Source organism: Castanea sativa, chromosome 5 (assembly GCF_040712315.1).
Source record: "Castanea sativa cultivar Marrone di Chiusa Pesio chromosome 5, ASM4071231v1".
Lineage (NCBI taxonomy): Eukaryota > Viridiplantae > Streptophyta > Magnoliopsida > Fagales > Fagaceae > Castanea > Castanea sativa.
In genome coordinates this window covers 56,212,749-56,234,568 of record NC_134017.1, presented here as the reverse complement: position 1 = coordinate 56,234,568, position 21,820 = coordinate 56,212,749, and the positions used below count along the sequence as shown (strand labels likewise).

General features: G+C 34.3%; 2 protein-coding genes and 1 pseudogene across 2 annotated transcripts; 1 reads left to right on the top strand and 2 right to left on the bottom strand.

Annotated features, from left to right (window-relative positions):
- Positions 1–5,782: 5,782 nt before the first annotated feature.
- On the bottom strand, positions 5,783–16,678 carry LOC142635446 (hyperosmolality-gated Ca2+ permeable channel 3.1-like; annotated as a pseudogene).
- On the top strand, positions 7,249–9,249 carry LOC142636968 (phospholipase A1-Igamma1, chloroplastic-like). The gene has a single exon (XM_075811256.1). The coding sequence runs from the start codon at positions 7,367–7,369 to the stop codon at positions 8,936–8,938; it is 1,572 nt and encodes a 523-aa protein (XP_075667371.1). The 5' UTR covers positions 7,249–7,366; the 3' UTR covers positions 8,939–9,249.
- Positions 16,679–20,196: 3,518 nt separating the features above from the next.
- Positions 20,197–21,042, bottom strand: LOC142635445 (putative protein phosphatase 2C 80). The gene has a single exon (XM_075809598.1). The coding sequence runs from the start codon at positions 21,040–21,042 to the stop codon at positions 20,197–20,199; it is 846 nt and encodes a 281-aa protein (XP_075665713.1).
- Positions 21,043–21,820: the final 778 nt, after the last annotated feature.

The following is a 21,820-nucleotide window of genomic DNA, read 5'->3' as shown; positions in this document are numbered from 1 at the left end:
ATTCATCAAATGGATGTAAAAACTGATTTTCTAAATGGGGACCTAGAGGAAGAGATTTATATGAATCAACCTGAAGGTTTTGTAGAGCCTGGACAAGAAAGCAAGGTATGTAAACTAACTAAATCCCTATATGGCTTAAAACAAGCACCTAAGCAGTGGCATGAAAAGTTTGATTCTTGCATGATTGAGAATGATTATAAATCAAATGAATGTGATAAATGTATTTATTCTAAATCATGGAATAATTTACATGTTATTATTAGCCTCTATGTGGATGATATCTTGATTTTTGGCTCAAATATGCATGTTATAAATGAGACAAAAAATATGCTTAAAAACCATTTTGATATAAAAGATCTTGGTGAGACTAGTTTTATTTTGGGCATGAAAATTACAAAAACATGTGATGAAATATATCTTGATCAATCACATTATGTTGATAAAATATTGAGAAAATATAATTTTTATGATCACAAAAATGTAGCTACTCCTTTTGATTCTAGTGTTCATTTATTTCCTGTGAATAATGATGATGAAATTTTTAATCAAAAGGATTATGCTAGTATCATTGGTAGTTTGCATTATGCTACTGATTGTACTAGACCTAACATTGCATATGCAGTAGGAGTGCTAAGCAGATTTACTAGCAAGCCTAGTAAAGATCATTGGCTAGCTATTGAGCCAGTCATGAGATATTTAATTGGTACCAAAAGTTATGGCTTGTTTTATAAAAAATACCCTGCTGTGATTGAAGGTTTTAGTGATGCCAATTGGAATACTTTGTTAGGTGATTCTCTCTCTACCACTGGTTATATTTTTACCTTAAGTAGTTGTGCCATTTGTTGGAAATCTAAAAAGCAAACAATAATTGCTAATTCAATAATGGAAACTGAATTAATAGCATTAGCTTCAGCTAGTGAAGAGGAAAATTGGCTTAGAGATTTGTTATATGAAATTTCACTTTGGGAAAAGCCAATTCCACCTATATTAATTCATTGTGATAGCACTGCTGCAATTGGTAGAATTAAAAATCGTTATTACAATGGTAAATCCAGATCTATAAGAAGAAAGCACAGTACCGTGTGATCTTATTTGAGTACTGGCATCATAACTGTGGATTATATTAAATCTAATGATCATCTTGCAGATCCATTTACCAAGGCCTTGGCAAAAGATAGAGTTTGGAATACATCGAGGGGGATGGGACTAAAATCCATAGAATCATGAGCCATGTATAAAGATACCCAACCCAAAGACCAGAGATCTTGAGAATTGAGTTCAATTAGAAAAACAAATCATATGATGGTCGTAAGAAATGCACAATTAATTTTGTTAATTATTTATTTTGTAAATAATTTTTTAATTGCTAATCCCTATAATGTAAGTGCATTTATCCTGTAATGTGGAGAGGTTGAGTAAAAAGCTCTTAATGAAATTTGTAGCTCGTATGAGTGGGGTGTCAGAATTACAGGAGCACCCTTGAAAAAATTTCACCTATGTGAGTGTGGGGGTGGGGCCGCTCCCTATGAGATTTGGACTTAATCTCAAATACACTCATGAAACCGGGATCAGCACATGGCCGTAAAGTGCTAGCTATAAATGCTCATGTCAACACCTGGGTTGTTATGTGTAAGCAGTGACGCTTAATTTCCCTAAAGCAGTCCTAGTTCAAGTTGGAGACCACTACGACTCTAGAGTTGAGATCATTATTTTACTAAGTGAAGGTTCAATGCAGAGCACACCTTCATGATGCATAGCGACCCATCTTTGCCTGGTAATCTCTCTTTAACTAAAAATTTAATATTAAAATGAGTGGGGGATTGTTGAAACATTTTAATATTAAATAATTAAAATGAATAAATTTTATAACATAAATGTAAAGATGTGGGAGTGAATGTGGAAGATGAGGAGTTAGTGAAAATGTTTAATCCCACATTGAAAAGGAGAGATACTATTTTGTTCTTTTTAACTGTGGTGATTAATGGGCTAACATGAATTGTCTAAAATATTGGGTCAGATACGTGCGCAAGGGAGAGGTGAAGGGTGGAGGTGTATTCCATTTTTATTATGGAAAATAATGACAGTCTACACCGGTTACATGATTCTCTTCATTTTACAGTTTTCATTTGAGAGTGGAATGGTGTTCTAAATGTCAAAGTAAAATTGTTTGATAAGTATTTTTAAATTATGTTTTGAATACTTAAAAACAAAAACTTGTGGAACCTACTAAAAAATATTGGTTGGATAAAGGGCTCATGTCTCAAATGCAAAGTTTTTAGAAGATACCAAAATGATGTTTTCTATTGTGAGTTCTTTGTTATCTCCAAAAGATGATGGCAAGTTTATAAATAATTTCACCACCCATCAAACAAGCCCTTAAATGTCCTCTCTCTCTCTCTCTCTCTCTCTCTCTCTCAAACTTGGGCACATAACTTCTTTATGTGTTCTGTTAGGACATATGTGATTCATGTTAGGAACATATGTCAACATGTTATGTAATTCACTAATCTTTTGACAAAACGCACTTTAGTTGCAATTGGGTAGATCTAGGATGGATTTAATACTTCAAAAAATATGTTGTTCAAGTCTAGTATTAAAGCCATGAAGATTGGATCAAGAAACAAGTGAAGAGAAGCTGTTCATTAAAACTGGACAAATAGCTCGACAGCTACCGACAGATAGCTATCTATCGAAGTCTCGACAGCTGTAGACAGATAACTATTTATCAAGAATTACGAAATCAGAATTTTCAGATTTGATTTTCGGCCTATGCTGACATGTATGTGTATGGTTTTTTTTCTCACAACCCTAGAAATATATATGGCTTATTTTAGAGCCCGTCACATATGAGAATATAAGGAGAACACATGCAAAAGGTGACTGAAACCTTATTCTCTCTAAAAGAAGCTACTGCGTCTTTGCGTCTTAGGGTTTTGTAACCAAGTGCTTCTTGATCTTCATTGTTGATGAAGTGAAGAACTTTGCAGCTAACATTCTTCTTCCTCAAGTTGGTGAGTGAGTCACGTACTGAGATTTGTGCAAATGAGTTAGTCACAAACTGGGATCTGTGCATCAGATTGGTGGCATTCATATATTGAAGAGTTCAGAGGTTTTGAAGTGGTAAAAAGTTTCTACTGTAAGTTCATCTACGGGGATTATAGAATCTAGGGACAAACGTTTTCTACTGTAAGCTTGACTCCCATCTAACTTGGGAGTTGCTCAATGTTGGTGGCATGTGTAAAGCTCTCATTTTCGGAAAAAAGGTTAGGTTTTTGAGCTGATTGTGGATCGTGTTAGTGGATGCTTGTATAGAGGACTATGTGAAGATTGTCATCCTCACTATGTAACAAAGTTGCTATGGCTCTTGTATGGGTTTGCACTAATAAAGAAGGGTCCTCAAGTATTGTTAGAGGGGTGACCTTTTCTTTTCCCCAAGAATTCAGTCTATTAATAATGTTGACGTAACTTAAATTTAATTGTCACGTGGGATTAATTCCCATGACATGAACTCAATATTGGTGTTGGAGTCAGAGGGGCACTTTATTTGGTTCGGCAATTTTGTGAACTTGCAAGAATGTAAGTCGTAACATTGCTTTGGAGAGTTGGCCGAATTTGACTAGGGTTGAAGTCCTTATTTGTCTTGGTTTCGGATTTCTACCTATCATAGGAGTCGATTTGCATTGGATAGTGTGCACGTGAAATTTAGTCCAAAGAGAATTGTTTATTAGCAAATTCCTTTCGCTGGAAGGACACGCATGGTTAACTGACTTAACTCTTCTATATAAGTCTAACCGCTGTTGTGGGATACGGTGTGTGGTAAAATCTCTTTGAGGGTATTGATTTAGGTGCAATCCGATATTTTTGAGAGAGAGTGATTTGTATTCTCTCAAATTTAATAATTAAAAAAGAGCATTGGAAGAAAGATTGACCTTGGTTGAAAAATATGGACCAGAAGGATATAATTGCAAATATAACACATGATAGTGTTGATGAGGACTCTAACTTTGCGTTGACTAGTTCTTCAAATGAGTGGGTTATGGATTCAGCTTGCACTTTCCATATGTGTCCAAAGAAGGAATGGTTTTACAAACTTGTTGAATCAAAAGTTGGTTCAGTCCGCATGGGTAATAATCAAACCTGTGAGATTTCAGGGATAGGTAAAATTAAGCTAAAGTTGCATGACGGAATAGTTCGTGTTCTAAATGTGGTTCTTTATGTTCCAGACTTGAAGAGTAATCTCATCTCACTTGGTTCATTAGAATCCAAGGGCTTCAAGATTGTTATGGAAAATGGAATTTTGAAGGTAATAAGTGGTGCTTTGGTATTGTTGTTAGCCACACGTCGAAGAAACATGTATTTCCTCAAAGGGAGTACAGTTGCAGATGGAGCAACCACAATTTCTAATACAACTAGGGAGGTTGCATCAAATACTACAAGACTTTTGGGACATGCAAGTGAAAATACTTTGAGTGAGAGTGCCAAAACCTGCAAATTGGAATTTTGTAAGCCTTCTGCCTTGGAGAAGCAAACTAGGATCAAGTTTGGTCATCATACTAAGGGTATACCTGACTTTGTACACAAAGATGTGTGGGGGCCTACTAAGGTTTCTTCTCTTGGAAGTTAGAAGTAGGCATCATGTCTTTAATGTAAAGATTTGTTGATGTGGCTTCAATTTGATGGTCACGTGGGATAAATTGACGTGGACTCAATATTTATTGGAGTCTAAAGTGGCACTTTATTTGATTAAGCAAGTTTGTGTACTTGTAGGATATAAGTCCTACATTGTCTTGGCTTTGGAGTTCTACTTAGCATAGGAGGTGGTTTGCTTGGAGTAGTACTGTGCACATGGACATGCCTCCTAAATTAATATTGTTTGTATGGTAAATTTCTTTTGGTTGAAGGTCATGCAGGGTTAACCGACTTAAGTCTCCAATGCATGTATATGTGGTGTTGAGGGATAGAGTGTTTGTTGAAGGCTCTCTTTTGGGTTTGTTGCGGCTTAGTTGTTTGTTTGCTTTGTGCCTGTTGTTTCGTCTTGGCAGTGCTGTAATTTTTTTGTGTTTAGATGCAGATATGTTTTGTAGTTTTTTTTTTTTTCTTATATCTATTTTCTTTTGGATTAACTTTGTTCATTCATAATATTTATATTGGCTTAAAATATTTTCACAATCAATCTTATTTTGGAGAATATATGAATATAATATATCTAGCTGTGAATTTATCAAAATTCACATGTAATTAAAAAAAATATTGGATAGTGTAACATTACTTATGCTATGTTTGGATGTTGGGTGAAGAAGGGGAGTAGAGTAGAGTAGAGAGAGGGAGAGTAATTAAATTACTTGTTTGGATGTTTTTTATGGAACGAGGGGAAAGGGTTTGAACTACTTCTAACCCCTCATTTTTAATTCCCCCAAATTGGAGAGACTTGGAGGAAGAGTGGAGTATAAAAATGCTTGACCAAATGAATTACCAAATTTGCCCTTACTATATTAACAAAATTACAAATGAAAAGACTAATTATTCTCTTTCCCTTACTAAATTTTAAAAACATTCAAATAAGGTGAAGGATAACCATTCCCCTTTACTCTCTTCTCCACTACTCTCCTTCTCTCTACTCTCCTCTCTCTCAAAACTTTCAAACATAGAATTAGAGTTATACCAGGTATAATTTGAACCCAACTCATATATATATATATATATATATATATATTAGTTATTCAAAAATTTTGTAAAATCTTACAGTTGAATATTCAAATTTATCACCAATTGCTCAAATTTATCATTGAATGGGACCATCCCATCTTTCATTGGTCATGGGTTGATAACATGAATTGAACTCTTGGAATTGAGCTATTTCTTTGTAGGACCTCCTCTATGATAGTGTCATCGCAGTATACTTTATCCACCAAGTTCAAGATGAATTGGTGTGGTTCCTCTATGACACTAAAATATTGTGTTTCAAAAAAAAAAAGACACTAAAATATTGAACCATGAGCGAATAAAGACATGAAAGAAAAGTATATTAGTTAGTTATTGCAAGGCCCTTGCCTAAGCTGGGTGGCGATTTTCGTGACCTTTCTCATTGGTGCGTAGCGTATTCTAGCCACTTGCATTACACTTTGATTTTGCTATACGAAACGAAATTGGGCCAATATGCCTACCGAAAATTGAATCTGGGCCTAAATTAGAAGATTCAGTGCCTATATATATATATGACTACACAATAAAAAAAAAAATATAAGAAAGAAAAAAATTCAATTAGTTAACAGAAACTTCAATTCGACATCCAACTTTAATGGAAAGAAAATTGTAATGGGATGGGAAGAAAATATAGACCAATAAATAAAAGCCAAATGCTAACCTCCATGACTATCATAGAAAGGGTGGAACCGTCCAAATTTGGATAAGCTGCATGCTACAAAAGAAAACACTGTAAATTTAGCATACAATAACATAATCTATGGAAAATTATTAAGATTATGAGTCCACTAAATGGACCCATTGAAAAGCCGACCTAGAGAAGTAGTCTAAAAATAAAGAGCACTAAAAAATTGATAACAATTAATTAGAAAAAATATCAATATCTTTGTGGAGAGAGGCCAACTCATCAGTATGAACTAAAAAACATTGATTAAAAAAAATTATAGAGTATTTGACTATTTTCTCTCTCTCTTGACGTCTCTTTACTCCCTTGAGTTTAGCTTTAGGTTTTAAGATTCTTTATATGTTACAACTTAATAGTAGTTATGTAGTAGTTGGTTTGTTTATTTTACTTTGGGCTTATGTAAAATTAATATGGAAGAGTCCCCAAAAAAATTTAAACTAATAAATTAATCAATTAATTAAAATAAATTATAATGAGGCGTAATTGATGAGGCTTGTAAAATTGATGTGTCAAAATTTAAAATTGTCAACAAAAAGTCAAAGGATTTGATTTTATATTATATATAGATGACTTACTTTATTTAGAAAAAAAATCTAATATTGTAACAATTGGCTTTTGAAATGAACATGACCTCGTCACAGAGGAAAAACCCAGTCCAACTCTCCAAGTCTCAACTACCTCTCCAAGTCTCAACTACCAAGGTCTACCATTTCACAGTCAAGGTCTACATTTCACAGTCAAAGGCGTGAGCTTGAACAATTCAAACTGAAGGCTTTTATCAAACTTCAACCTACTATCATTATGTATATATAAGTCTCATTCATACCCAACATATGTTAACATTGATTTTCAAAATCAAAACACAAGCTGATATTAATCTCCTTCAATCTTCATCTTTCTTTCTTTCTTTTGATCAGTTCAATCTTCATCCTTAATTTGATATTACAAGTTGTCTTGCATAACCCCCTTAAGACCATCATGGAGGAATCACCATTGAGGCAAGTCAGAAAAGAAAAAGAAGCAAAGAAAACCAAATGGGTATTGAAGTTGAAGTTTGGTGTAACTTGGAAGGCCATCAAAAAGGCATCATCATCCGCTATGAAGCTTAATCATTTTCATCTAACTTGTGCATCAAGCATGAAACAACTCTCCCTAGTCCGGGTTCAAGCAGAGGAGGCTGTTAAGCCAATTCAACAAGCACATGCAAAGAAAAAAGCTTCTCATCATGTCACAAAATCACTATTATCCCTCCTCCAATTGCCATACACAGCTTCAGATTTTATAGACTGGGGTGATCTAATGACTCCCACCAAGTCTCCAAAGGAAAACATATCAACAAAGTGGCGTGAAATTCATGATTTGCACAATTGGGACAATCTTCTTGACCCTCTCCATCCTTGGCTTCGACGCGAAATTATTAAATATGGAGAATTTGCGCAGGCTACTTATGATGGATTTGACTTTGATCCTTTGTCCGAGTTTTGTGGGAGTTGTAGATACAACCGGCACAAGCTTTTCGAAGAATTAGGCCTAACAAATCATGGTTACAAGGTTACTAAGTACATCTACGCCATGTCACATGTAGATGTTCCGAGTTGGTTTGAGAGGTCACATCTAGGTGAAACATGGAGCAAAGATTCCAATTGGATGGGCTATGTAGCGGTTAGCAACGATGAAGAATCAGAAAGGATTGGAAGAAGAGACATAGTCATGGCATGGCGAGGTACAATTTCTCCAACTGAATGGTTCACAGATCTTAAGGCAATGCTTGAGCGTATTGGGGATGGGAAAATAAAGGTCCAACATGGGTTTCGTAGTATTTATAAATCAAAGAGTGAGTTCACCAGGTATAACAAGTTGAGTGCTTCTGAGCAAGTCATGGAAGAAGTGAATAGACTCATCAAGTTCTATAAAGCAAAAGGTGAAGGTATAAGCTTCACCATTACTGGGCATAGCCTTGGTGGTGCTTTGGCTCTCCTCAATGCTTATGAAGCTGCTACTTCAAACCCTGGCCTTCCCATTAGTGTCATTTCTTTTGGAGCACCAAGGGTTGGGAACTTGGCATTTAAGGAAAAGCTTGATGAAATAGGGGTAAAAACACTACGCATTGTAGTTAAGCAAGATATAGTCCCAAAATTTCCAGGGTTCATATGTAACAATATTCTTCATAAGCTTAATTTTGTTACTAAAAAATTCAATTGGGTTTATAGGCATGTAGGAAGCCAGTTGAAACTTGACATGTTCATGTCACCTTATTTAAAGCGTGAGTCTAATTTGATAGGCAGCCATAATTTGGAGATATACCTCCATCTCTTAGATGGATTTCTTGGCAAGCAGCGCAAGTTTCGGTGGAATGCTCGGAGAGATGTTGCATTGGTGAACAAGACAACAGATATGCTAATTGAGGAGTTGAGGATCCCTAAGTTTTGGTATCAATTGCCTTACAAGGGGCTTGTGCTTAACAAACATGGAAGGTGGGTTAAACCGTGTAGAGAACCTGAAGATGTTCCTTCTCCATTATCTGTAGCATCTGAGAATGAACTGCATTAATTTGTAGATACATAGATGTTTCAAATTGTAATATCAAGCAGTTTTGAGCTTTAAGCTTCTAAGTTTCGTTGAGGATGTTGGGCACTTGAATTGATATCGATTTGTGACATTGTATTCTAAATTGCACTCCAAACTAAATCCTTTGTTTATTCAATCCTTCGGCATCATGTTTGTCACCATGTTCCGCAAACCATTTTTATACCACAGGCACCTTTTAGAATCTAACAAATGATTCACTAATGCTGGAACAGACACCACCCAGCTGTCACCTTCATAAATTTTTCAACAAGTAGTCAATCCGTTATTACTGTTTATTAGGCTTTGGAAAACAGGCAATAATGGAGGCTGCTTGTAACACCCCAAGCCTTTTTCTTAAGCAAATTTTAGATGTGAATAATATCTCAAATGAATTTTATTTTTCTTTTTAAGGTAGTTAATAATTCTATTTTTCTTTGAGCTTCTTCTACTCACAACCACTCATTATCACCACTTAAAGCAACCTAAACCATACCAGCACCCAGTGGTGGCTCTAGGAATTTTTTTCAGGGTGTTTCTCAAGAAGCATAAATTACACAATCTAATAAAAAGAAAATTTTATATATTGACAACAACAACAACAACAGCAGCAGTAAAAAACATGCAAATACATAAAGTTTTACAACATAAAGCTTGTGGAATTCCGTTGTGGTTGTTGTTAGTATTGCTGAATAGGGATGGACGGCGATAGCTGGAGAGAGTAAGTGAGTTTCTTATTTCCTTTTAGCCTTTAGGTTTGATTTAATTTTAGTTTAAATTGTTTAATGACTTGTGAATCTGTGAATTAAAAATGTAATCGTGTTGGTGTTGGAGTAGTGATAGTCTTAGTCTGAGATGAGATTGATCTTGTACTGGGTTTTTCCATTTGCATTTGGTTTGGGCCTTGTTATCGGTTTTATTATAATTTTTTTTTTCCAGATTTTTGTTCAAGTTTTTTTTGGGGGGGGGGGGGGGTTTCCATGGTTTTATAAACTAGTATGGTGAATGAACCGAAAAAGAGATTGGTTATTGGTTTTTTGGTCAGACCGAGATCTGACCAATGGTTGAGCCGGTGACATCATAAATAATATAATTAATAAAATTTTAAATTATATAAATAAAAATATAATAATTTTATTACTAATAATATGATAGCAACATGTAAAAACATAATATTTAGTGACACTTTTCGTGTAAATTTAATCAAATTTCCTTAGAATGGACAATCACATGTTTAATTATAATCATAAAAATAAAATTTTTATTATATATATAATGAATTAATTGATATTATATAAAATTAAGTAACTTTTTAAGTTTATTCACTTAATTAACTAAAACTACTATTTTTTTCTACTCAAAATTATCGGAAATAGAAAAAAAAAAAGTAGTTGTACAATGAAAAAGGCTAAAGTTACGTGACTTTGACCAATTAGTTGTATAATATATATTATAATGTTTTTGATAAAAAGTAGTCGTACAATGACAGTGTGTAAGGTAAAGCAAAAACTAAAAGTAAAGCCATAGTATAGGCTTAAAAGAATATAAAAGCATGTGGTTCTTTTGCTTGAAAGACCCTAATATATTGTTAAGTTGCTCAAATTATGAACCAAAATTTAATTTTATTGGCATAAAAAAAATTCAGGGTGTTCTCACTTTTTTTTTTTTTTTTTTTTAAAGTAGATAAATATAAAATTTTAAATTATTATGTATAAATTTTTTTTTCAGGTCAGGGTGGTCCTGAGACCACCCTGGCCATAAGGTGGTGCCGCCCCTACCAACACCGCTCCATTTTAATGGATGCAGCAAGTGCTCCTTGAGTTGCTGAAACAGTGGTGTAAAGGTGAAATTTTTTGGATCCACTTCCTTATTTGTTTTGGTTATGGTCTAAAGCTTGTGTAGAGTCAATCTCTTGGGTGGGGATAATATTTTGATATGGGCATTTCTTCTTGAGGATGTTTAAAAAGTGGGTAATTCAAGCTTCAGATATGGGTTGTGTGAGATGTTTCTTTTAGTTTTGTACGATTTATGGTTTTGTATGAGTTTTGCTAAACTTTGTTTTGTGGTCGCTTGTTGTGTTAATTTCTTAAAATTCTGGTGTTTATGTATAGTACCAATGATAAAACGGTTTGTTGAGGATGAACATATGATATTTCTCGAAAGGGGATATGGTGTTTGGTGTTCAAAAAGGCCATTTGACCATACTTAATACTCAATTTGTTTTCTGTAGAAACTCTACACACATTGTAGTTAAAAGTTCATAATAACTACCATAGATTGAATTTGGAAGCCTATGATGGCTATAATGAAAGCTAATACACATATCTTTTACCTGATTCAAGTCTCAAAGCATTTTGGCTAGTATAATAATTATAGTGATTTTTCTTTTGGGACTGTAAATCTATCCTTGACAGATTTGAGTAAGCTGAATTACGTGATTTTTAATACATTATAGAAAAAACATTTTGAGTTAAATTTTTGGTGGTACATACTAGACATATAAAGGCTTCTCCCTATTTAATTTCAAGCTTTTTGGATAACACTAAGTGGACCAAATGAATTTTATTAAAAGGGCTGACTTGATAGAAGTTATCTGAAAGTGTGATTAGGATGCTGAGACTTTAAGGAATTTACTCAAGGCTTTTATTGTGTGGTTTAGCTTGTAAGTTTATATGTGTTTTCTTTGAAAAGTGTTTTACTTTGGCTAATTTTATCATGGTTTGGTAGTGACATACGTTGTATCAAGTTGGTAAATGCACATTGTTTGCTGAAGGCAAATTAAAGACTTTGGATGTGTTGTAGTCCTATGAGTTTTTTGTATGCTTGTTTGCTTCCCATTTGGGTAGGGGTACTTGTCTTGGGATGGTCAAATTTGGCTTTAGGGCCTCAAGTTTGATTTTTGAGGGAATCCTTTCCGATTTATGGAGACAAATTTGATAACATAATTTTGTAGTAGGCCTTGTTATTAATAGGCTTTGTTATTAATAGGCTTGATACTTGTGTTTCTAGGTTCCAAGGTACTTGGTGATGGAACTAGTAACTTGATTGGTTGAATGCAATGCCCGGTTGAGGTAAGTAGCTTTTAAATGATATTTTTGTAAAAAAAACCATGTTTCATAAATGTTATTTTTGGGTCAAACACATTTAAAATATATATATATATATATATATATATATATATATATATATATATATATATATGAATATATGTTTTCTTAAAAGTATTGTGCCATGACCCTATTATATATTGTTATATATGAAAATGCATCATATTTGGTATTGTATTTGGGGAAATGCATAAATTGTTGACATGGAAAAATGAGTATCTTTTGTTTAATCTTTGATAAGGAAATCATGGATTTTATGGTATATTGGAAAAATTAAAGATGCTTATCTTGTCTTGTTATTTGGGAAATTGATAGAAAATCTTTTTGACAAGAATGAAGTTGAAAACCTTACAAACTTTGTGAAAGTTAGATTATTTAAGGTTTTTCTGAAATTACCTGGTTATAAACTATGTATTTGAAAGGAAATGTATACTTGTGAGTTTTATGTGGTTTTAACCCTGTGCCATGTGTGATTTCCCAATGATCACCCGATTTGGTTTCCGTAGTCTTTGTGACAACAAAATCAGATCCAGGTCAGTGCCCTTTCACTTTAGATGACACATTCTTCCTTGCTGTCCATGGGGGGAAGATGTTCTTTGATTGTGTGTGGGTGAGGCTGCTGCCCATGGGGCCAAAAGACCACATGCAAAAGAGATCCTATTTAACGCGCTCTCCCTACTGCCCATAGGGGGAGAAAAAAACCTTGAGGGTATAGGTGAGGCTACTGTCCCTGGGGCCAAGAGACTACATACCAGAGAGGAAAATATCATACCAATTGTGAATGGGTGGATCCCCTGACCAGTCTATGTGGTAGTGTGGTATATTTCTGATAAATTACCGTATGTTAATTTTATGGTTTTGAAAATTATATTGTTAGTGCTCACAGATTATAGTATATAGTTTTAAGGTATTTACTTTGAGAAACTTTGTGTTTCATTACTCAATGATTCTTGTCATATTATATTATTATTATTGAAAATGAAACTTGCATTTTCCCCACCTCATTAATTATGCTACATACTGGGCTTTAGCTCATCCCACTCTCTAACAGTTTTTCAGATAAATTTGCCATACGTCAGGCATGGAGCTTGTTTTATTGGTGGTGACTGGAGCATTATGCTAATTGAGAGATTTATGCTATGATTGGTTGGTGACTCAACTTACTAAATTTATCGAGGTCATAGCTAATTCTATCGGAGGTTGGGCTCTTGAGATTTTTTAGCCTTGGGCAACGTAAGCCTAGATTCTGTCGTTGAGGTTGCCAATCCTAGGAAGAATTGTGATTATATGTTGATGCATTTGGAGTTTAGAAATTTCATTCATATTTGGAGGCATCATTTGTTATTTGTATTGTTTGCAAATGTCTCATAAAGCTCTAACTTATATCGTGGAGAGTTCACAATGTTTATTTATCTTTATATAAATAAATAAATAAATCCCTACAATATCTATCTAAGGCTCGGTTTTTCATGCTTTGGACCCTTTTGGGTTTGGGGCGTGACACTGCTGACATGAAAAAATTAGCAAACATTCCTTTGGATGGATCAAACCCATAAAGCAATGACAGAAGTTTAAGATTCATTAAGACTACCCAACTCCTTAGTCTTAAGAATGCTGATTTTATGAATAAGTGATTGCCCTTCTTTTAGGGAAATTAACACGAAATTCTCAAACCTGTGAGAAACAAAAATGGAGAAAACAAACGATAAAGAAAAAAAAAATCACACGCACAAGACAGTATTTACGTGGTTTAATTTGCCTACGTCCTCAGAGTTGCAGAGATTTCACTATTATTAGCGAAAAATTACAAAGTGCGCTATACAATTTTTCACTCTCACAAAAACAACAACCAGAAACCCTAAGCCTCAGAAAATCTCCGATTAAAATCCACACAACATTATTTCGGATGTAAACCGAATCAAACACAACTAAGCTCCACAAAGCCCAACTCTTCTCTAACTCTTGCTGCCCAACAAAACTAGTTAAGTATAGGACATACTCAAATTGTGAAAATAAAAATAACGGTTGGGTTTCGTATAGTGGGTCCCAAGGCTTCATAAGATTCATGAGGTTTTGAGTTCAAAACTCCTAACTAGCATCTTGGCTAACTCATAAAGGGTTCATTCTTGTTAATACCTAATGTAATTGTTCCACTTGAACACAAATCCATGTCATTGTCACACACAAATCCGATGTCTCATGAAAATGTGCCTAGAAAAGTCATCTATTAAGCTGAAGATAACAAAATTATAGAAGGCAAGTGACTACATTTTGAGAGATGATAGCTTACATTATATAAGGCAGACCATTATTGTTTTAGTGGTGATAGAGCCATGGTCATAGGGAAACACAAAGTTAACTATGGTATATTCAAATGATGGCCACTCCATGGCAGAACATTTGGTTTTGGTGAACGACTTGCTTTTATAGTCTCCGGCCTCAATTCCTAGCCACTCAGCTTGGATTTAATTGTCCGATCATGATAGTCTATTTTTATTTTCTGAAATGAAAATAGTCAAGGGCTAAGAAGAAAAGTTTAAAATTTAGAAAAACAAGCCTCACCAGATCAAAGTCACAGAGCCAGGATGCCTACTAAACTCTTGTGACATTACTTAAACTACCTTTCTAAAATTGATCATCATCAATATTCTCAGAACTCAAGCTTGGTAGGATGTAAAATCTAAAAACTTGTTCCATATTAGGACTTTTCTTCAAATTATCACAAGCAACTTCTCGAGATGTGTCATGGAAAAATCGGTAGAATTTCTTACTGCAGACATAGCCAAATATCAGGGACAGTATGATGAGTGGAATTAGGAATGGTGCATGGTAGAATTCCATCATCCCAAAGGAACCAAGCATAGTAACTTGGTATAGTATCAGAGCCGCTAATATGGGTTTATGCATGTGTGGCCACATCCTTCCATAGTTTTCGTAGGATGCAACATAAACTATGAGTGTCTGTCAGATAATTGAGCATGAGACAGCTTAGAAAATAGCCTGGTCAAATAAAAATCAGAAACTCTATAAAAATAAATGAACCTTACCTGATTTCTAAGAATTAGCCATCCGAGGCCAAAGTAAGCCACACCAAATGGAATAATAATAGGACCCATAACAGAGTAGCAGAGGACAATTGTGAAGACCAACATGTCACTAGGAACATAAGTTCCATACCCAACATCTCCAGGAAGGCAAGCCTCCTTCAACTCGGACTCAGTCTTACAAAGATACTTCCTCTTTAAATGGTATATAATTAGAGGAACTATTCTGGATAGTTCAAGACCATAGCCAACAAAGGACCTGGGAATCAAACAATTATTAAATTGAATGAAGAGTGAAAAATTGTTAGGATAATGCGTGGATAGTGATGATAATTAGACAGGAATGTGTCTAATGCCCAAGCAAAAATTTAACGTCATCTAAACAGATAGTAATGCAAAAGTAAAAGACCAAATAGTATATGAAGGCCAGCTATATCATCAAAATCCAGCTCAGGAAGAATGGGAAGATTTTGATACAAAGGGTGTATGACACAAAATAAAATAGTTCCATTTATATTCTTTATCATATGAGGGTGCACATCCATCTTTTAGACTTGAATCATGAAATATGTCATCACTACGGACCATGAACAAAAGAACCGGCTTCTCATTGACAAGAATATAATTTATTGGGGGGTGGGGGGGTTACAAAATAAAAAAGAAACAAAAAAAAATATAAGAATTTCAAAATCATGATCTTACACCAAAGCCACATAAGTCAGGAAGAATGTTGCATTGAGTAACACTCCAATGAAAACATCAAACACTATAAAATAAAAATATTTCCCTGAAGCAGCTCTCACCACATGACTCTCCGACAGAATTCCTTCAGCCATAGAGAGAAACAAAAGGAACTGAAGCAACAAAGCCAAAAAAATCATAAGTGCAGGCTGAGAGAGGAAAGCATCCAACACTGTCTTGATTGCATCCAAATTCACAATTGACTTTGAAAAAGGTAGATATATCTTCAAATTTTCTAGTGTCATGAGATCAGAATTAAATCCAAATGGAATCATGAAGAAAATTATGGTCATGGCCACAATAACATAGATGACATCTTGCGGTATTTTCCTCTGATAACGCTTGATTTTAAGATTAGTCCATATCAGTTGGTCAGGTTCGGGAGCATTTGTAACTGTCCATTTGTAAACATTTTGAGCTTGTAGACGCTGAGCTGCAGAAGCTGCAATCACCTTGCTCGTGAAAAAGACCAGAGCAGAATCTTGCTGCTTGTCTCGACGAGTGTCCTTTTGTTCCATTTCCAGTTTTGGGTTTGGTTCAATAATCTTCTCATTATAGTACTCTATGCTATCAACTTTTTTACCAATCAGACCAAGGAAGCCAATTCTATTAGTGGGCCTTACTCCTTTTGGTTTGCCAGTTGTTTTAGACTCTGCATATATTGCTTCAGCTGTTCAGCATGTGCAAGCTTCTTCTTGTACACTTCTAACTCTTCCCAAATTTTGTTCACTTAAGAGAATCAAACAATGTAAACAAAATAGCATATAGCACCTCTGTATAAACACAACATAAACCATTCAGATAGCTTACTAACAAACAAAACAGAAAGCCATTAATAGTTTGAATTCATTACGAAACGATATATTAGTTGGATGGCACCACCAGCTCTGCAAATTGTGCCCCTGAACATATTCATTTGATATGTTTGAGATATTATTTAGTGGTTGAGAAACTTTACTATATGCACTTTGACAAGTCTAATAAATATCTGAGTCGTCTTGATCATTTGATAACCTATGTCCCGAGAGAATAAAAGAAATAGAACTATACATCCAGATCATGAAAGGTAGAGTAGAATTAGGAAGCACGGGTGCAGATTTGGGTTCAGGTTCGGGTGCAGTGCAGCAACTTGTCAATTTTTGAAAAAGTAGGGTACGGGTACGGGTGAGGATGCGGCGGGATACATTTATCAAAAAATTATTAATTATATTTTTATTTATAAATTATTAATTAATTTTCATATAATCGTCATTCAAGTTTTTTTTTTTTTTTTTTTGGGTTAAATGGTCATTCAAACTTCACCTTAAGGAGTCCGTGCTTTTATGTGTAGCATAGATAATTAAAAAACATAAGTGTATCCTATAATTCTGTATAAAACTGATTAAAAAAAAAATCTGTATAAAAATCTTCCAGGTTACCAAATGATGGAAAAGGTGGCTAGTGGGCAGTGGCTTTATAAAAATTAGTAAGTTGTCAGTGCGATGCACGGATAGTTTTGTGATATTTTATGTAAGATGTTTTTGGATAATGTTATACATATATTTTAAAGAAAAAGTAAACTAAATTAGAGTAAAAAAACATATACATTTTGAAATATTAAAAATTAGTTTAGTATGTTCACGGCATATTTGTAGCCTTCTCAAGGTAAGTTTTTTTTTTTTTAATTTTATTTTTTCAATAATGAAACCAAAGATAAATGGAAAAAGTAACAAGACCATGAAATTCAACTAAATTGTGTTGTGTTCACATATTTCATATCATAAAATGAAAGTATGCCTAATTCTCTCACGATCTTCTACTCATCGATAGTGCAACATTAAGACATGACATGGGCAAGTGTATATTCATGTGTCTTATAGATGCTTTAAAATTAAACCATGGTAGAATATGGCTTTGCATGGTGCTCCAAATATTCTCTCTAATTATATACCCAAAACAAAAAATATCGATCCAACAAAATTACCCAAACCTAAATCATATTTAAGCCCCTAATTTTAAGTAGATTAAAGAAAAAAAATTACCCATAGAGGTTCCAGCATCTTGATGGTGGTGGAAGGCCAGTATAGCAGATGTGATAACCCTGACTCTTACTCTTTCTCTCTTTGTCAAATGTTTTGTCAGTCTCAAGTATTTTATTTTGGTAATATATAGTGAAATAGTGCGTTTTATTTGACAATCTATAACATTTTTATGTCTTTCTATCTCTCTTCAAGGCCTTATGTGGTTAGTTATTATTAGTCCTTAATTATTATTATTTATTTTTCTTTTTTTTTTTTAAATACTAAAATGGTAGGTGTGCTAAAAGATATGAAGAATCGAAAAAGGCGTGGTGTAAGCTCAAGCAATTAATGAGATATTAATAAGATAAAAGTAAAATAAGTTAATGTGAACATTTGGGTTAAAAAAAAAAAACGTAATGAAAGATGTAAATGTAAAAAAAATGTTAAATGCAAAATTAGAGCATCACTTGGTAGGAGGACCTCATAATCTTCCGAATGAAGTTTCTGCTTTATATATAATTCCAACATTTTTTGTATTCTATATTATTTTTTCATTTTCTCTTTACCACTCACCTGTTCACATGTTTATATATATATATATATATATATATATATATATATATTTTATTATTCTTTACCTTTTCTACTCCACACGTTTTCTGACACTTCCACTTCCCCTTTATAATCTCTCGTCTTCATCTTCCACTTTCTTTACTTTCTACTTTTCTCTGGGGATATTTTCAGAGTAGAAGTGTGAGGGTGAAGCATATCGTAAGTTATGATGGGTTTGAAAGAATGTTGCAAACTAGCATCTTGAGTTTCACAAACTCGATTTCAATCTAAAACTTGAGGGTTAAAGACACGATTCCCACTTGGTGAGTTAGCAGTATAATGCTACATAGATCTCGAGTCTTAGAGAGTCGACTTCCAAAAAGCAAAACCGAGTCTCTAAGACTCGATTTTGTACTTGAAGAACCTCGTGTCCGAAGGAGAACAGAGACGATTTGAATTTGAAGAGGCACAATCTGATCTAAAGAGGAAGAACAAAGAGATGATTTGAAGAGGCACGATTTGATCTGAAGAGGAAGAATGAAGAGACGATTTGAAGAGGCACGATCTAGTCTTCAGATCTGCCATCGAAGAACGAACAAGAAGGAAAAAATAAAACGCAAGGAAGAAGAAGGAGAAGAAACCCAGCAGAACGTTGAAGAAACCCAGTAGATGAAGAAACCCAGAGACGAAGAACGGTGAAACTCAAGTTTTTAAAACTCGAGTCTTAAAAGCTTCCACGTGGATTTTTCGTCCACACCAGCTCCCACCGCTTACAAACCGAGACTTAAAAACTCGAGTTTTAGACACTCGAGATACTATTTTCCATCATTGTATTGAAACGTGACAACTAACTAAATTTTTTTATATTTAATGTTATTTGAAAAAAAATAAATCACTTTTCTCTGGGTCTCTGTTCTTCATTTTACATTGGCCACCTTGTATTTCTTCTCCACTTCTCACTCTCAATTCCCTCAAAATAAATAATCACTGCTAGATCAAACTCACCAATGTAAGCTTTACAAGTTTTCCTGAGTCTTTAAGTTTTTGTTTTTGACACATATTTAGGCACATTTCGGCACCCAAATTGAAAATAATAATAATAAGGACTTAGCCACAGATGCGTGTGCAACTACGCCGGCGGCACCCCTGCACCCGTGCTTCCTAGGTGTAAAATACTTTAACATGTCCCATGTATAACTTGTTAAGGTCTCTAAAAGTCCCATTGCTTGTAGTTGCTCTTGTGGAATTCACATTGCCACGTGGGCTAAATTGTACTTTCACAAACACAATTTCAATTAAAACTATGAATTCATTATTTCAAAACACGATTTCAAAAAGAGTGCCGTACAAAATATACAATGATAATATGTAACACGATTTTCCTTTTTATAAATTATGGAACAAGCAATGAGAATAGTTGTCTCTACCACTTCCAAAAAAATAAAAAATAGAACATGCAATCTCTAGTCTCTACATTAACAAACTCAGAATCTCAAATTAACTTTTCTAGTAAAAAAATTTCAAATTAACATCTAACTTGTATAATATCTAAGTTAACAAAAATATCCCATTTAAAACTGTAACATTCATAAAACTAAACTCCACGAGCCCAACAAAGTGAAGAATGAAATATTATTGATGATCAAAACATAATACAAAGCTGAGGTAAGAGCCAAAAGGCTTAGCACTGTTTCAATGCAGAACATTTTTTTTTTTACAAATAAGAACAGTACTAAAACAAAACAGAAGGTCTAAACTTTTTTTTGTTTTTTTGGATGAATAACACACCTAAACTCAATCTATGCAATAACATGGCCAACAATAACCGCAATATCATCTCTCTTTCCTCCGTTGTGCTTCAGTCCAGCCAGCCGAGCAGCTTGTGCAAATGGGCTATCGACATTTTTATCCATGGAATTAAACAATGCCAAGTGTGCAATAGTGGAAGCCAACTTCTCTGTGTTTACACCTTCCAAAGTGCCCTTACTGATAATATCTTCGATTTCTGCAGTGAACATATTGTCTAGAAGACCATCAGTACCAAGAACTATAATGTCTCCAGGTAATAAACGTTCCACTGTTGTTACAATAGCTGAACATGGCTTATCACATGTCATGATATTTCCCAACTGGTACGGATAGTTAAAACCATGTTGTTGTATCGGCGATTTATACACACATATACTGTTCCTGAAAATCATAAACCCACTGTCTCCCACGTTGATAGCACGTAAATAATAATCCTTGAAAGTCACAATACAAGCCGTGGATGAACCCATTGCCTTGGTATTCAAGAAACCTTCCTCCAAAGCTTGTCTTAGGTCCACGATACGATTGAGTGGTGTTTGTTGCTTTTGGACTGCGGTCACAACATTCGACATCAGTTGGCGTGCGTATATTCCAGCGTCTACGCCATATCTAGCCCAACCGCCAACACCATCGGCCACGCCAATAGTGTTCTTCTCCGCACAGATAAAGTGAGCGTCATCGCCTTCAGATTGAGGGTTTCCTGCTTTGTCCTTAGGGGTGTAGTGCGCACCAAAACTCATCCTCATGCATCCTCTTTCTTGTTCCTGCAGGACAGGAATTAACACCACAGGAACTAACACCACTTTTCCATCAACACATTGTTTCTTGAAGATCATGTTGGAGGCAAATAGAGAAAAACCAACGAGAAATTTTGAAGTTGTAGAGAAGGTAGAAATAAAGGGTTTGAGTTAAAATTATATAGACTGTTCCTTCTCTTGACTAGTTTTAGTCGGACTAAGTGTTACTGATATTTAGATAATGTTCCTAATATTTAGCCAAAAAATATAAATAGATAATGGTAATGTGTTTTTAATTGGACCGATTGAAATTATTCTTTTATTTATATGAGGTTTTGATGTTTGTATTTTCATGTACTCTTGTTCTGTTGGGATTCAGAAATCTTCCAATCAATTTAAGTTTTTTTTTTTTTTTTTCAACTATCTCAACCTTTTGTTTGTTTTTTTTTTTTTTTAACATTTTATTTTTTACCTCGCAATATAAACTATAAAGTCAAAAACAGATAAACTCCAATTAAAGTGGAGAAAATAGAGTTCGTGGGTTACCACACTTAAATGGGAATGCTAAGGGTCTAATACTCCCCAAAGGTCTTATTACAAGTTTGTAATAACGAGGTGTGACAAGTGTGCTTTCATGAACTTTTTGTCCTACACTCAAATTAATTTCTTTTTTCTTGTGGTCTGTATCTCTTTTTTTCTCTTCCTCAAGTGTTTTCCTCTTTGTTTTCTGATAACGTCTTCTTGTTGTTGTCAAATAAGAGTTTTAGTCTCTTAATTATTGGAAATCTATACGATTTCTGTGACTATTATATATGCTAAATATTAATGGATTATTGTTTAAATATGTTTTCAAACTTTCATTTAATATAGTTTTGTG

Bases quoted from the DNA above. Each gene is read 5' to 3' on its own strand.
- LOC142635445 (XM_075809598.1), bottom strand. From the start codon at position 21,042: ATGATCTTCAAGAAACAATGTGTTGATGGAAAAGTGGTGTTAGTTCCT.
- LOC142636968 (XM_075811256.1), top strand. From the start codon at position 7,367: ATGGAGGAATCACCATTGAGGCAAGTCAGAAAAGAAAAAGAAGCAAAG.